General features: G+C 53.4%; 1 protein-coding gene and 1 pseudogene across 4 annotated transcripts; one reads left to right on the top strand and one right to left on the bottom strand.

Moving 5' to 3' along the window:
• Nucleotides 1-762: 762 nt before the first annotated feature.
• LOC104861463 lies at nt 763-2,347 on the bottom strand (annotated as a pseudogene).
• Nucleotides 2,348-7,361: 5,014 nt separating this feature from the next.
• LOC117285468 (calcium-binding protein P-like) lies at nt 7,362-15,533 on the top strand. 4 transcript variants are annotated; one of them, XR_004516525.1, is made up of 5 exons: nt 7,362-7,716; nt 11,808-12,211; nt 13,562-13,740; nt 14,610-14,714; nt 14,939-15,526. XR_004516525.1 is itself a non-coding variant. In XM_033761901.1 (5 exons), exon 1 carries the CDS (start codon nt 7,612-7,614, stop codon nt 8,929-8,931), a length of 1,320 nt encoding a protein of 439 aa, XP_033617792.1. In that variant the 5' UTR covers nt 7,362-7,611; the 3' UTR covers nt 8,932-9,302; nt 11,808-12,211; nt 13,562-13,740; nt 14,610-14,714; nt 14,939-15,533. The 4 variants fall into 4 exon arrangements, 1 of the variants encoding a protein (XP_033617792.1); XM_033761901.1 differs by having other exon boundaries at nt 7,362-9,302; nt 14,939-15,533; XR_004516524.1 differs by lacking the exon at nt 7,362-7,716 and adding an exon at nt 10,035-10,541.
• The last annotated feature ends 24 nt before the right edge of the window (nt 15,534-15,557 follow it).

The following is a 15,557-nucleotide window of genomic DNA, read 5'->3' as shown; positions in this document are numbered from 1 at the left end:
TTCTGAATATTTTTGATCTGTGGTTGGTTGGATCTGCAGATGCATATCCTACAGGTACACATGGCCAGCTGTGTCATTTGTCCTAAATTATCCCACAGCCAAGTACCAGGAAAATAAAGCCCAACCTATTGCCCAAAGCCTTCCAAAACTACTCAAACTAGGCAATCCTGAACTATTCACTCTTCGGTGCCCAAATTTCTCTCAGACCCTTCAAGGCTCAGGCTAGACTCCCCTCCATGACACCTACCATCTTGCCTTCTGTCACCTGATCAAAACCTGGTGCTTACCCTGTGGCCCCGTGTGGCATGTCCTGACCTCTTGTCTGCAACCTGGGTATATAGTAAGTTTCCAAGCCTCATTTTCACTTCCTCTCGTGGACTTTGCCATACCATATCCAACATTTACATTCTTTTTTTTAATTTTAAGCTTTTATTGTATTGCACTAAAGGTACAGCAAGGTGGTTATAGAGTTTCTCTCTTCAGTTTTGAAAATCTACTTGCAAATCCTTAATCTTTTTACCACCAGATTATAATGGTAAGCATATATAACTACATTCTTACAAATAAAAACATTTAAAGTAACTTTAAATGCATTCTTCACAAATCAGCATATACTTTTATATCATGTTCACTTGTGCTTAAGAATTAAAGCAAGTGAGGGGAGGGAATTTAGCTCAGCATTTCAGTGGCCTGACTTGCAAGCGCAGGGACCCGAGTTCAATCCCTGGCACCAAAAAAAAAAAATTAAAGCAAGTAGGCTGGGATGTAACTGAGTGGTACCATGCCTGCCTAGGAAATGCAAGGTCTGGATTTTGATCTCAAGGAAAAAAAAAAAAACAGAATTAAAGCAAGTACATTACTCTGATGGAAATGGGAAATCTCAATCATGCATTATGCAGGGATAATATTCAAGTCAAAGGAGGAAATCTTACTCATTTTTGTAAGTGTATAGTGATAAAATCATCTGTCTGTATGATAAATGAGGAAATCTATTGTTTCCTAGAAATCAGATACACATTTTCACTTCATCAGAAGTACTTGGTTATCTACATCTAATTACTGGTAAGATGGTATTTCAGTAAATCAAAATGAACCGTACAGCTTCCCATAAAAGCTTCCCATGGACTAAGGACAGTCGGTAAATAGTGGCTTATGGGAAGGATTGTGGTTGTTCCTTCAGGAGTGCAAGTTCCACCTGTCAACACTAGAGATAGCCATTTTATATTAATTTATACATAATTCCACTTACATTCTTTATCCAAGTGTAACATAGGAAAACTATCTTTCCAGAAGCAAAAAATGTAGAAAAATAAGAGTCATTTTTAAAAGAATTGATCAGATCCCATACAATGCTCCTAGGAACAGGACCTTGCTGGATGGAGTCCTTTTCTGTGGTGGCTTCTGTACGTGATTAACCAGATAATTCTGTATGCTGTTCTAAGAGCTCAGCCAAACATAGATCATGCCATACAGGTAGTAAAAAAAATGGGAAGAGGTAAAAGGCTAGTTGGCACCATCCTTCCTGACAATATGCTAGGAAGTCTGTGTTCATGCTGGTTGTGAGGTCGTAGAGTCCTGGTCTGCTATCACCAGTCTACTCATGTACTACTGGACATGGTATGCCAAGAGGGGCATATTGAGACCCAGTGTGAGCTACTCTACAGCACGAAGAAAAATGACAGAAGAAAGCATGGATGAGGCACTCGGGGAGGACCCGAGGATTCCGGGTATTACACTGGTCTGTAGGATTCTTGGAATCAGTCTTCAGCTCATCAGATACTGTGATGTGCCGGATGGCAAAGAAGATGAGAACGGAAGTAGGCAGGAGCACCAGCGTGTAGCAGAAGGCCAGGAATGTGAATTCAGAATCTGATTCATGAATATACATGAAAGAATATTATCAATCCACATAATCTTAAAGGGCATTATTAAACATTTTTAATTAAAAAGTTTGCATAGATTGAATTCTTGGGCTATAATACTTACATAGTATATTATTGGAATGTAATATTCCTCTTTGGGGGTGGCTTGAGACAGGGGCTATGTGGTTCAGGCTGGCAGGCATGGGAGTGCAGTGCATGAAGCTGTGAGCCTGAATCCGTGCAGCAGTGGACTCCCTAGGAAGTTAGAGATGCCGAGAATAGAAAACACTGGCTGAGCAAAATGGCAAGCAGTGACCTAGCCATCTGAGAGGGACATCATAGCAACCACCCGCAATGCCCGGGGAACAGGGCCACCCAAGTCATGTGGCATTCACATCACTACCTCCAGTGCTGGACATGAGCCTACAGTACTTCACATTTGCCTTGCTGGAATTTGGTTATGCTTTGGTCCCTGTGTCTTCTAACCCCCCACTTCCATTGCCCTCTTTGGGGATGGCAGTGTTTACATTTGCCAGTGTGTATTGGAAGTGTTTACCTTCTTTTCTCTCCTTTCTACAAGGGCTCAGGGATACAAGTTTTCCTTAAGGCTCAGAGGATACTTTGGACTTGAACTTTTCAGCAATGCTGGTAAGACTGCCAGCACCTAGACATGGAATAAATACATTTTGTGTAAAGACATGCACATGAGTCTTGGGGCCCGTGGTCAAGCTGTTATGGTTCAGATCTGGGATGTCCCCCAAGAGCTTCATGTGCTCACAGGAGGGGCTCAGGGAAGACGGGGCCAGCTCAGCAGCACGTAGGTCAGGGGGACATCACCTGTAAAGACTGACAGGCTTCAATGGAAAAATGAGAACTCTCAAACTCTGCTTGAAACAACCACTTCAAAAGGCAATTTAACAGTTTTGAAGTTCAGCATGTACCAGCCCTGTGACCCAGCAATTTCACACTGAGGTATTTTCCCCGGGGAAACAAGAGGCGCTCTCCATGCAAACATCAGTACAGGAATGGTCATAGCAGCTTTGTGTTTCACAGTCAAAACTGGAAAGCACACATATAGCCCTCAGCACATGGGCACGTGAACCATCTGTGGTTCATGCGCATGATGGCATGCGATGGATGAGCCTCTGACAAGGAACAGCACGCACGAACACAAACATGGTTATACTGACTGAATAAACTGTACCGAAAAATAAAACCAAGTAAAACCAAGACAACACTAAATGCTGCAAGCAGTCAACCTGGGATAGGAGGCACATGGGCTGCTTGGGATGAGAGGATAGCAGGCCATTGAAGTGGCCACAAGGAAAGTATCAAAGTGATGTAGGTGTGTATGGGTCCATCATCACTACTGGGGTGACGCCTTCCATGACCTACAAAGACTACTGCCCTACAGTCTGCAGCCCATCCCACCTCACTTGATATCACAGTACTGAATACTACACTTTCCCATGGACTTCAATAGCTAAGTAGGAATAATTAATCATTTCTATGCTTCAACAACCTACGATGGACCACCCACCACAATCTAAGATGTTATGTCCTGAAATCAACATTTCTATCCCTGAAGTAAAATCGTTGTGCAAATTTTTGGAGGATCTCCACACTCCCCAATTCAATGACAATGATATGATCAAGCCAGATAACAGAAGCATCCTGACATTCCCCGGCTTTCTATATGTGAATGCCAGCACCTCACATTGAGAGAACACACAGAAAAGACCCTTTAGTACTGGGCCTGCTACATACAAAGTCTCTCTGTATATATGCTGCCTTAGAAGTGAAAATGGCACCAGGGCCTCAAATCAGAGAAACTTGTTTAGTTTTTCTTTTGCTGTTTCCCAGTAGCACACTGAATCAGGCAGTAATTCCAGCATTCTGGGGGTCTGAGGCAGGAAAATCCAAAGATGGAGTCCATCATGATCAATTAAGGTTTGTCTTCTTTCATCTCTCACCTCAAACTCATGGTGAACTTCCTGCCTCAGCCTCCCCAGTGTTGAGATCCCAGGCGTGTGTGACCAAACCTGTAACAGGCTCCATTAAATGATTTAGTGAGACCCTTAATGAGTTTCTGGAAAAAAGATAGACTGGGGATGTAATAGAGTTCAGCACGAGCACAGTGGGCTCAATCAATGCTCAGTACTGCAAATGTACATCCTAGTTAGACAGATGCCTAGATTAAAAACAGTAATAGTACTAAGGGAAGGGCCACTGATTTATTTCACTATGAACATGAAGCTGGGCCATCGGGTCTTCTCCTCAGAGGAAGTGCTCTGGTTGTAGGCACAAGACATGACCTTGTTTCCTTGGCAACCTGTCCAAACAGGACATGGAACCCTCGTGAACACGAGTCACAATAGAGTGACTGTTACGTCCTGAGCTCACTTGTCCAGAGGCGGTGAACAGCAAGTATGCTGAACTGCTTCTCAACTTCTGGAGGCAAGAGCCAGAAGACTTCAGGCAGAGACACTTTCTTTCAAAGACTGAGAAAATGGTTAACTCCACCCAGTCATCTCAGGCCACACCGCAGGATCCGCTCAATCATCACGGAAAACCCAGGCCAGATCTCCCCAGGGGTGACCACCATGAGCCATGAGCCACCAAGGAGCGTGGGCTCACCTGCCCTAATCAGGAAGGTCCCAGAAAGCCCAGGAAATGTCTCCCCAGGCCCTGGCATAAAGTACCCTGAGACACTGAAGGGCCAAGAGGTCTCCTTAGACCCAGCTTCTAAGCACCAAAAGGCCCCAAGGGACCTAGGGAAGATCTGCCAGGGATCTGCCACCAGGTACCAAAATCCAGCAAAGATCCCAGGACAGGTCCCCTCAGGCCTGAACGCGAGTCACAGAGAAACACTGGGGAACCCAAGAAAAGTCTCCTTAGGCCCAATTCGTCAGGACACAAAGACACCAAGGAGACCAAGGCAGGTCTCTCCAAGCCCAGGCACCCAGTGCTCAGAGATACCACCTAGCTCTGGGCAGGTCTCCTCACGCGTGACAACCAGAAGCCCAGAAACTGCAAGAGGCCCGAGGGGTGAAACTGACGGACCAGGCAACAGTACCCCAGAGTCACTGAGGACAGCGGGGGAGGTCTTTCTCGACCTGGTCATATCAGATCCACAAACACCTAGGGGCCTTCCCAGAGAACGGGAGATCTTCCCACAGGAGAACTGTCCTGGCACCGCCACGGGGGGCGTACAAAGATGTAGGAGCTCAGAGGAGGTCTTCCCATGGGAGATCTGCCCTAGCCAAGAGACTAGGACCCCACAAAGACCCAGGAGCCCAGGAGAGGTGTTCCCAGGGGACATTTTCCTGGGCCTGGGCATGAGGTACCCAGAAAGACCCAAGGGCACAGGTGAAGTGTTCCCAGAGGACACTTTCCCGGGCCTGGGCATGGGAAACCCACAAAGACCCAGGAGCCCAGGAGAGGTGTTCCCAGAGGACATTTTCCCAGGCGTGGGCATGGGATACCCAGAAAGACCCAGGAACCCAGGACAGGTGTTCTCAGGGGACATTTTCCCGGGCCTGGGCATGGGATACCCACAAAGACCCAGGAGCCCATGAGAGGTCTTCCCAGGGGACACTTTCCCGGGCCTGGGCATGGGAAACCCACAAAGACCCAGGAGCCCAGGAGAGGTGTTCCCAGGGGACATTTTCTCGGGCCTGGGAATGGGATACGCACAAAGACCAAGCAGCCTAGGAGAGGTGTTCTCAGAGGACATTTTCCTGGGCCTGGGCATGAGCTACCCACAAAGACCCAGGAGCCTAGGAGAAGTGTTCTCAGAGGACATTTTCCTGGGCCTGGGCATGAGCTACCCACAAAGACCCAGCAGCCTAGGAGAAGTGTTCTCAGAGGACATTTTCCTGGGCCTGGGCATGAGCTACCCACAAAGACCCAGCAGCCTAGGAGAAGTGTTCTCAGAGGACATTTTCCTGGGCCTGGGCATGAGCTACCCACAAAGACCCAGCAGCCTAGGAGAAGTGTTCTCAGAGGACATTTTCCTGGGCCTGGGCATGAGCTACCCACAAAGACCCAGCAGCCTAGGAGAAGTGTTCTCAGAGGACATTTTCCCGGGCCTGGGCATGGGATACCCACAAAGACCCAGGAGCCCAGGAGAGGTGTTCTCAGAGGACATTTTCCTGGGCCTGGGCATGAGATAACCACAAGACCCAGGAGCCCAGGAGAGGTCTTCCCAGAGAACATTTTCTCGGGCCTGGGCATGGCATACCCAGAAAGACCCAGGAGCCCAGGAGAGGTGTTCCCAGGGGACATTTTCCTAGCCCTGGGCATGGGATACCCACAAAGACCCAGGAGCCCAGGAGAGATCTTCCCAGGGGACACTTTCCCGGGCCTGGGCATGGGAAACCCACAAAGACCCAGCAGCCTAGGAGAAGTGTTCTCAGAGGACATTTTCCCGGGCCTGGGCATGAGATACCCACAAAGACCCAGAGGCCAGGAGAGGTGTTCCCAGGGGACATTTTCCCAGGCCTGGCGATGAGATACCCACAAAGACCCAGGAGCCCAGGAGAGGTGTTCCCAGAGGACATTTTCCCGGGCCTGGGCATGAGGTACCCAGAAAGACCCAGGGGACCAGGTGAGGTGTTCCCACAGGACATTTTCCTGGTCCTGGGCATGGGATACCCACAAAGACCCAGGAGCCCAGGAGAGGTGTTCCCAGAGGACATTTTCCCGGGCCTGGGCATGAGGTACCCAGAAAGACCCAAGGGCACAGGTGAAGTGTTCCCAGAGGACATTTTCCCGGGCCTGGGCATGAGGTACCCAGAAAGACCCAGGGGACCAGGTGAGGTGTTCCCACAGGACATTTTCCTGGTCCTGGGCATGGGATACCCACAAAGACCCAGGAGCCCAGGAGAGGTCTTCCCAGGGGACACTTTCCCGGGCCTGGGCATGGGAAGCCCACAAAGACCCAGGAGCCCAGGAGAGGTGTTCCCAGGGGACATTTTTCTGGGCTTGGGCATGAGATACCCACAAAGACCAAGCAGCCTAGGAGAGGTGTTCTCAGAGGACATTTTCCTGGGCCTGGGCATGAGCTACCCACAAAGACCCAGGAGCCCAGGAGAGGTGTTCCCAGAGGACATTTTCCCGGCCCTGGGCATGGGATACCCACAAAGACCCAGGAGCCCAGGAGAGGTGTTCTCCGAGGACATTTTCCCGGGCCTGGGCATGGGAAGCCCACACAGACCCAGGAGCCCAGGAGAGGTGTTCTCCGAGGACATTTTCCCGGGCCTGGGCATGGGAAGCCCACACAGACCCAGGAGCCCAGGAGAGGTGTTCTCCGAGGACATTTTCCCGGGCCTGGGCATGGGAAGCCCACACAGACCCAGGAGCCCAGGAGAGGTGTTCTCCGAGGACATTTTCCCGGGCCTGGGCATGGGAAGCCCACACAGACCCAGGAGCCCAGGAGAGGTGTTCTCCGAGGACATTTTCCCGGGCCTGGGCATGGGAAGCCCACACAGACCCAGGAGCCCAGGAGAGGTGTTCCCAGAGGACATTTTCCCGGCCCTGGGCATGGGATACCCACAAAGACCCAGGAGCCCAGGAGAGATCTTCCCAGGGAACACTTTCCCGGGCTGGGCATGGGAAACCCACAAAGACCCAGCAGCCTAGGAGAGGTGTTCTCAGAGGACATTTTCCTGGGCCTGGGCATGAGATACCCACAGAGACCCAGAGGCCAGGAGAGGTGTTCCCAGGGGACATTTTCCCAGGTCTGGCTATGAGATACCCTCAAAGACCCAGGAGCCCAGGAGAGGTGTTCCCAGAGGACATTTTCCCGGGCCTGGGCATGGTATACCCAGAAAGACCCAGGAGCCCAGGAGAGGTGTTCCCAGGGGACATTTTCCTGGCTCTGGGCATGGGATACCCACAAAGACCCAGGAGCCCAGGAGAGGTGTTCCCAGGGGACATTTTCCTGTGCCTGGTCATGAGGTACCCAGAAAGACCCAGGGGCCCAGGTGAGGTGTTCCCACAGGACATTTTCCTGGTCCTGGGCATGGGATACCCACAAAGACCCAGGAGCCCAGGAGAGGTGTTCCCAGAGGACATTTTCCCGGGCCTGGGCATGGTATACCCAGAAAGACCCAGGAGCCCAGGAGAGGTGTTCCCAGGGGACATTTTCCTGGCTCTGGGCATGGGATACCCACAAAGACCCAGGAGCCCAGGAGAGGTGTTCCCAGGGGACATTTTCCTGGGCCTGGGCATGGGATACCCACAAAGACCCAGGAGCCCAGGAGAGGTGTTCCCAGGGGACATTTTCCTGGGCCTGGGCATGAGGTACCCAGAAAGACCCAGGGGCCCAGGTGAGGTGTTCCCACAGGACATTTTCCTGGTCCTGGGCATGGGATACCCACAAAGACCCAGGAGCCCAGGAGAGGTGTTCCCAGGGGACATTTTCCTGGGCCTGGGCATGAGGTACCCAGAAAGACCCAAGGGCACAGGTGAAGTGTTCCCAGAGGACATTTTCCCGGGCCTGGGCATGAGGTACCCAGAAAGACCCAGGAGCCCTGGTGAGGTGTTCCCACAGGACATTTTCCTGGTCCTGTGCATGGGATACCCACAAAGACCCAGGAGCCCAGGAGAGGTCTTCCCAGGGGACACTTTCCCGGGCCTGGGCATGGGATACCCACAAAGACCCAGGAGCCCAGGAGAGGTGTTCTCCGAGGACATTTTCCCGGGCCTGGGCATGAGATACCCAGAAAGACCCAGGAGCCCTGGTGAGGTGTTCCCACAGGACATTTTCCTGGTCCTGGGCATGGGATACCCACAAAGACCCAGGAGCCCAGGAGAGGTGTTCTCCGAGGACATTTTCCCGGGCCTGGGCATGAGATACCCAGAAAGACCCAGGAGCCCTGGTGAGGTGTTCCCACAGGACATTTTCCTGGTCCTGGGCATGGGATACCCACAAAGACCCAGGAGCCCAGGAGAGGTGTTCTCCGAGGACATTTTCCCGGGCCTGGGCATGAGATACCCAGAAAGACCCAGGAGCCCAGGAGAGGTGTTCTCCGAGGACATTTTCCCGGGCCTGGGCATGAGATAACCACAAGACCCAGGAGCCCAGGAGAGGTCTTCCCAGAGGACATTTTCTCGGGCTTGAGCATGGGATACGCACAAAGACCCAGGAGCCCAGGAGAGGTGTTCTCCGAGGACATTTTCCCGGGCCTGGGCATGAGATACCCAGAAAGACCCAGGAGCCCAGGAGAGGTCTTCCCAGGGGACACTTTCCCGGGGCTGGGCATGGGAAACCCACAAAGACCCAGGAGCCCAGGAGAGGTGTTCCCAGGGGACATTTTCCCGGGCCTGGGCATGGGAAACCCACAAAGACCCAGGAGCCCAGGAGAGGTCTTCCCAGGGGACACTTTCCCGGGCCTGGGCATGGGAAACCCACAAAGACCCAGGAGCCCAGGAGAGGTCTTCCCAGGGGACACTTTCCCGGGCCTGGGCATGGGAAACCCACAAAGACCCAGGAGCCCAGGAGAGGTCTTCCCAGGGGACACTTTCCCGGGCCTGGGCATGGGAAACCCACAAAGACCCAGGAGCCCAGGAGAGGTCTTCCCAGGGGACACTTTCCCGGGCCTGGGCATGGGAAACCCACAAAGACCCAGGAGCCCAGGAGAGGTCTTCCCAGGGGACACTTTCCCGGGCCTGGGCATGGGAAACCCACAAAGACCCAGGAGCCCAGGAGAGGTCTTCCCAGGGGACACTTTCCCGGGCCTGGGCATGGGAAACCCACAAAGACCCAGGAGCCCAGGAGAGGTGTTCCCAGGGGACATTTTCCCAGGCCTGGCTATGAGATACCCACAAAGACCCAGAGCCCAGGAGAGGTGTTCCCAGAGGACATTTTCCCGGGCCTGGGCATGGTATACCCAGAAAGACCCAGGAGCCCAGGAGAGGTGTTCCCAGGGGACATTTTCCTGGCCCTGGGCATGGGATACCCACAAAGACCCAGGAGCCCAGGAGAGGTGTTCCCAGGGGACATTTTCCTGGGCCTGGGCATGAGATACCCACAAAGACCCAGGAGCCCAGGAGAGGTATTCCCAGGGGACATTTTCCTGGCCCTGGGCATGGGATACCCACAAAGACCCAGGAGCCCAGGAGAGGTGTTCCCAGGGGACAGTTTCCCGGCCTGGGCATGGGAAACCCACAAAGACCCAGCAGCCTAGGAGAGGTGTTCCCAGGGGACATTTTCCCAGGCCTGGGCATGGGATACCCACAAAGACCCAGGAGCCCAGGAGAGGTGTTCCCAGAGGACATTTTCCCGGGCCTGGGCATGGTATACCCAGAAAGACCCAGGAGCCCAGGAGAGGTGTTCCCAGAGGACATTTTCTCGGGCCTGGGCATGGGATACCCACAAAGACCCAGGAGCCCAGGAGAGGTGTTCCCAGGGGACATTTTCCTGGCCCTGGGCATGGGATACCCACAAAGACCCAGGAGCCCAGGAGAGGTGTTCCCAGGGGACATTTTCCTGTGCCTGGTCATGAGGTACCAGAAAGACCCAGGGGCCCAGGTGAGGTCTTCCCAGGGGACACTTTCCCGGGGCTGGGCATGGGATACCCACAAAGACCCAGGAGCCCAGGACAGGTGTTCCCAGGGGACATTTTCCCGGGCCTAGGCATGAGATACCCAGAAAGACCCAGGAGCCCAGGAGAGGTCTTCCCAGGGGACACTTTCCCGGGGCTGGGCATGGGATACCCACAAAGACCCAGGAGCCCAGGAGAGGTGTTCCCAGTGGACATTTTCCTGGGCCTGGGCATGAGATACCCACAAATACCCAGGAGCCCAGGAGAGGTATTCCCAGGGGACATTTTCCTGGCCCTGGGCATGGGATACCCAGAATGACCCAGCAGCCCAGGAGAGGAGTTCTCAGAGGACATTTTCCCGGGCCTGGGCATGAGATAACCACAACACCCAGGAGCCCAGGAGAGGTCTTCCCAGAGAACATTTTCTCGGGCCTGGGCATGGCATACCCAGAAAGACCCAGGAGCCCAGAAGAGGTGTTCCCAGGGGACATTTTCCTGGCCCTGGGCATGGGATACCCACAAAGACCCAGGAGCCCAGGAGAGGTGTTCTCAGAGGACATTTTCCCCGCCTAGGCATGGGATATCCAGAAAGACCCAGGAGCCCAGGAGAGGTGTTCCCAGAGGACATTTTCCCGGACCTGGGCATGGGATACCCAGAAAGACCCAGGAGCCCAGGACAGGTGTTCTCAGGGGACATTTTCCGGGGCCTGGGTATGGGATACCCAGAAAGACCCAGGAGCCCAGGAGAGGTGTTCCCAGAGGACATTTTCTCGGGCCTGGGCATCGGATACGAAAGACCCAGGGGCCCAGGACAGGTGTTCTCAGGGGACATTTTCCCGGGCCTGGGTATGGGATACCCAGACAGACCCAGGAGCCCAGGAGAGGTGTTCCCAGAGGACATTTTCTCGGGCCTGGGCATCGGATACCCACAAAGACCCAGGAGCCCAGGAGAGGTGTTCTCAGAGGACATTTTCCCGGGCCTGGGCATGAGGTACCCACAAAGACCCAGGGGCCCATGTGAGGTGTTCCCAGAGGACATTTTCCCGGCCCTGGGCATGGGATACCCACAAAGACCCAGGAGCCCAGGAGAAGTGTTCTCAGAGGACATTTTCCCGGGCCTGGGCATGAGATACCCACAAAGACCCAGGAGCCCAGGAGAGATCTTCCCAGGGGACACTTTCCCGGGCCTGGGCATGGGAAACCCACAAACACCCAGCAGCCTAGGAGAGGTGTTCTCAGAGGACATTTTCCGGGCATGGGATACCCACAAAGACCCAGGAGCCCAGGAGAAGTGTTCTCAGAGGACATTTTCCCGGGCCTGGGCATGAGATACCCACAAAGACCCAGGAGCCCAGGAGAGATCTTCCCAGGTCCCAGGGACAGGAGCCCAGGAGAGGTGTTCCCAGGGGACATTTTCCTGGCCCTGGGCATGGGATACCCACAAAGACCCAGGAGCCCAGGAGAGGTGTTCTCAGAGGACCTTTTCCCGGGCCTGGGCATCACAAACCCACAAAGACCTGGAAGCCCATGGAAGTTCTTCCAGAGGAGATCTTCCGCGGCTTGGCCATGGAGCCCCAACAAACACGTAGGGTCCCAAAAGAGGTCATTCCTGAGGGGTTTTTCCCAGAGTTCATCTCTAGGCCATCGAAAGCCTAAAGAAGACCATAAGAGATCTCTGAGCTGGCAATGCCATGCGCAGAGACAGTAAGGAACCCAGGCGAAGTCTTTCGAGGACTGTCCGCCAGCCACCAAGAAACACCAGGAAGCCCTACTCATGTCCAGCCTGGCTTCAGCACCACTGTGAGTTTCCTGCTCAAGTCTAGCACTTCTTTCTGGGTGTGGGAGGACTGTGGTCATACGGGTTAGTCTTCCTGGCAGGAGTAGCTGCTGGGATGTTGTGCGCTTGCTGCTCTGTTACATTGTCACCCAGGAGAGGGCTGGCAGGTCAGCAGCTCCAGGGTACAGTGTTTCTCCCCAGCGCCCAGAGTCATTTCTTCTGCCGGAGTAGAATCCTGTAACACAGGTACACGTGTGATGTGGGACAGAAAAGGTCTCCAGGGTCATAAGCATCCCCAGTGACGGGCTGGCAGGTGTTGATGCCTGTTGCTGGCAAATGGACACTGTCTACACATTTCTACGTATCACTGTAGGCTTTCACGCCAGTTTCTTGCACAAGACTTTCGGGCTGTACAATTCAACAAGTGCCAGCTCACCATGGGTCAGGGTGGGAATAGAGGAGACTCCCACTGGGGCTTTGGAGAAGAACCACAAACACCCTGGGACTGCACAGCAGGCCCAACACCTCATTCCAGGCATGGGTAGACAGCAACCCCACAGAAATATGGGCTTCATGTCCTCCCATGTGAAATTCTTCTCTCCCCAGCCCCTCCTGGGGCAAGGTCACTGTCCATATGTTTTTGAGATCATGGGAGAAGGGACTTTGATACTCTGCCACTGTACTTCTTGGGATGATTTGTGTTCTGCCACTTCACATCCTTTTAACTCCTGCACCTCGGTGTCCTTGTGCCACTGGCCTGACTGTCCTTCCACTCCTTCTCCAATGCTTATTCATCATGAGATTTCCAGAGCTGTGTTCACCAAACACATCAGGACTTCTTCCTATTCTGTCCATTTCTCTGTCACTTGCTGTGTCAAAGACCAATACCGTGGGTCCAACAGGTCAGGAGCTGAGTCTCTGACTTGAACCACATTGCAGAGGAGAGGTGGTGACCGTGACCATCCAGGTCTTCGTGCTAGGGGACCTAGACTTGATTCCTTCCTGGGGCCATTTCAATGGCACCCCAGGGAACATCCTGGGTGTTTCACTTAAGGACCCACCCACCCACACGAGACAAGCTTCTGGGTTCTCACCTCTACAAAGGGACTCTGTCTTGGCTAACATGGATTGATGCCCTTTAGGCAGGCAGTTACCGCCTCTCTGTGGCTACGAAAGTGGCCCAGACATGCTAATATGTCTCCCAAGTCCCTTCTGAAATTGAACCTTTTACTGGGAAAACTACATTTGTGCTGAGGCTCTCCTGTCTGTGTTGAGGCAAAAATCACTAACTAATATCCAGTTTGGGGGAGCTTCACCCTGCAACCCTCCTGTTGGCTCATGGTTTGGCCACTGACTCCACTCTTGCACCACAGCTTGAAAATCACTCAGCTGGGAGCCTCACCCAAGTCTGGCCAGTGCAGGTGGTCACATCACACTCCCTCTCCGAGCAGCTGGCGCCAGCTTTCCCAGGCAGCCAACCCTTCCTCGGTTCCTCCTTCCTGCGATCCACCAGAGCCTGCACCTATGCCCAACAGGCCAGAATGATGGGAAGGTAAGTGTCGCCCTCTGCAGCTCTGAGTCCTGGGGATGTCCCTGTGCCTCCCTCTGCCTCTGTGTGTGTCTCTGAACAGTGCAGTGCTCATAGGCTAAGCCCACAGGGTCACTGTAGGAGAAAGTGGGGTCTCCAAGGCAAGCACTGGCCCTGACCTTGGTCCTGTTGAAGACCTGCTGCAATGGCTGTGCTTATTCTCACTGATGAATTTCCTTCCCTAAAGGGAAGCTTTGTCTTCTCCTCACTGAATGCTGCACTTGAGCAAAGCTATCCTCTTCGTTGTAAAGGAGATCAGAGACTCACTCCACAGGGTTTATACAGCGCAGGAGACCCTAGGGGATGGCAGAGGGACCAGGCCCACTCTGATACCTTAGAGGAAGCTGCTGTGTGTCTTTCTTCCCAGCATATGCATGAAGCCCCACTATGTGCAAACCCTTATCTAGGCACTGACCATGACCCAGCGACCAAGGGGGCTTCTATGCCACTAGGGGGCTAAACAGTCACCTTAGACAGAAGAGCAAGCAGATCATGTTCACAGAGTGGTGAACGGGACAGTCTCCTGGCCTCCTGAGACACGAGCAAGTATGGAGGAAAGGAACCCAGAGGACAGAGAACTGGGCAGAGAAAAGCGCCTAAAAATGAGGGAGAGCTGGGGAGGACCCCTCTCCCTTAGCTCTCACTCCTCAGACCTGCTTGCAGCATGTGCCCTGTTCCCACAAAGCCAATGCCACCACAGATGCCTCCCCTTTTCTGAACAGAGGCCACATGGCAACGGGAGGCACAGGCACGGCAACGGGTGCCCCGCTTCCCTGAAGAAGGGAGAGGTGCTCACACCATGCATCAAAAGATACCCATTTGTCTTTTCCCAGGGCCGTGTCCTTCCTCCTCGACTCCTGGCTAGAGATGCACGTCCAGGATGGACCTCCCAGCCCACTGACTCCACTGCGGCATCCCCAAGCCCGCTGAGGAAGAGAGTAAGGGTGATAGGACCGGGCTACGTGCCCGTGGGTACATGGGATAGGACGGGGCTGGGCACGCAGAAAGGGCTCCCACCTGCTCCGCTGGCCCGGGAACAGCCCTAGACTCAGTAGTCAGTGGGTGGATGCACCTGGGAGCACTCCCTGGGATGGGCTGGCAGGCAGAGCTGCCTCGTGGGAGGAACATGGACAGTCGGTGTTTTCTCCTCTTCTCACTGCAGGGCCAGCTGCGGCCCAAACTCGAGTACCACCTGCAGAGCCAGTGCCACCTCTACCTTCAGCTCCCTCACCAGCTGCAGCACTGAAATGAGAACCAGCTGCAGGAGCCACTGCTCCACCAGTTCCACACCGGGGGTCCCTCATTTCACAGCGGGTGTCACCTCCTGACTGCCCCCTGTGGCCAGCTCCTGACACATACCCACTCTTCTGCACCCTGGCTGTTGCACTTCCTGTTGTATTCACTCGTACCTTTAATTCCCAGTTCTCTGTAAATATATTAATTTTAAATGTAATTTCAGAGTTAGTTTTTTGTGATGGTCAGTGGCATCAAGTACACTTGCAATGCTGTGCAACTTCCACAACTGTCCGGTACCAGAACATCTTCCTGGTTTCCGTACCCATATGCAGTCCCTCACCTCTACCCTGTGCCAGCTCCTGGCTGCTGGTCACCTTTCTTTCCCTGTGATTTACCTATTCTCAGTTTTTTTCACCTCTGTGAAATGAGATTTCTCGTTGGCCACATAGGATTGGAGGGGTCTGATTCATCTTAGTTTAGGTTAGAAGGGGATATAGTCCACAGTTTACAGGTAAAAAGCAAAGCCCCATAAAGAATATAACATA

This window comes from Fukomys damarensis, unplaced genomic scaffold (assembly GCF_012274545.1).
Source record: "Fukomys damarensis isolate Sample0158 unplaced genomic scaffold, DMR_v1.0_HiC HiC_scaffold_10, whole genome shotgun sequence".
In the NCBI taxonomy this organism is placed as follows: domain Eukaryota; kingdom Metazoa; phylum Chordata; class Mammalia; order Rodentia; family Bathyergidae; genus Fukomys; species Fukomys damarensis.
Note: the sequence above shows the minus strand (reverse complement) of the source record. Positions and strands in the feature narration are given on the sequence as shown.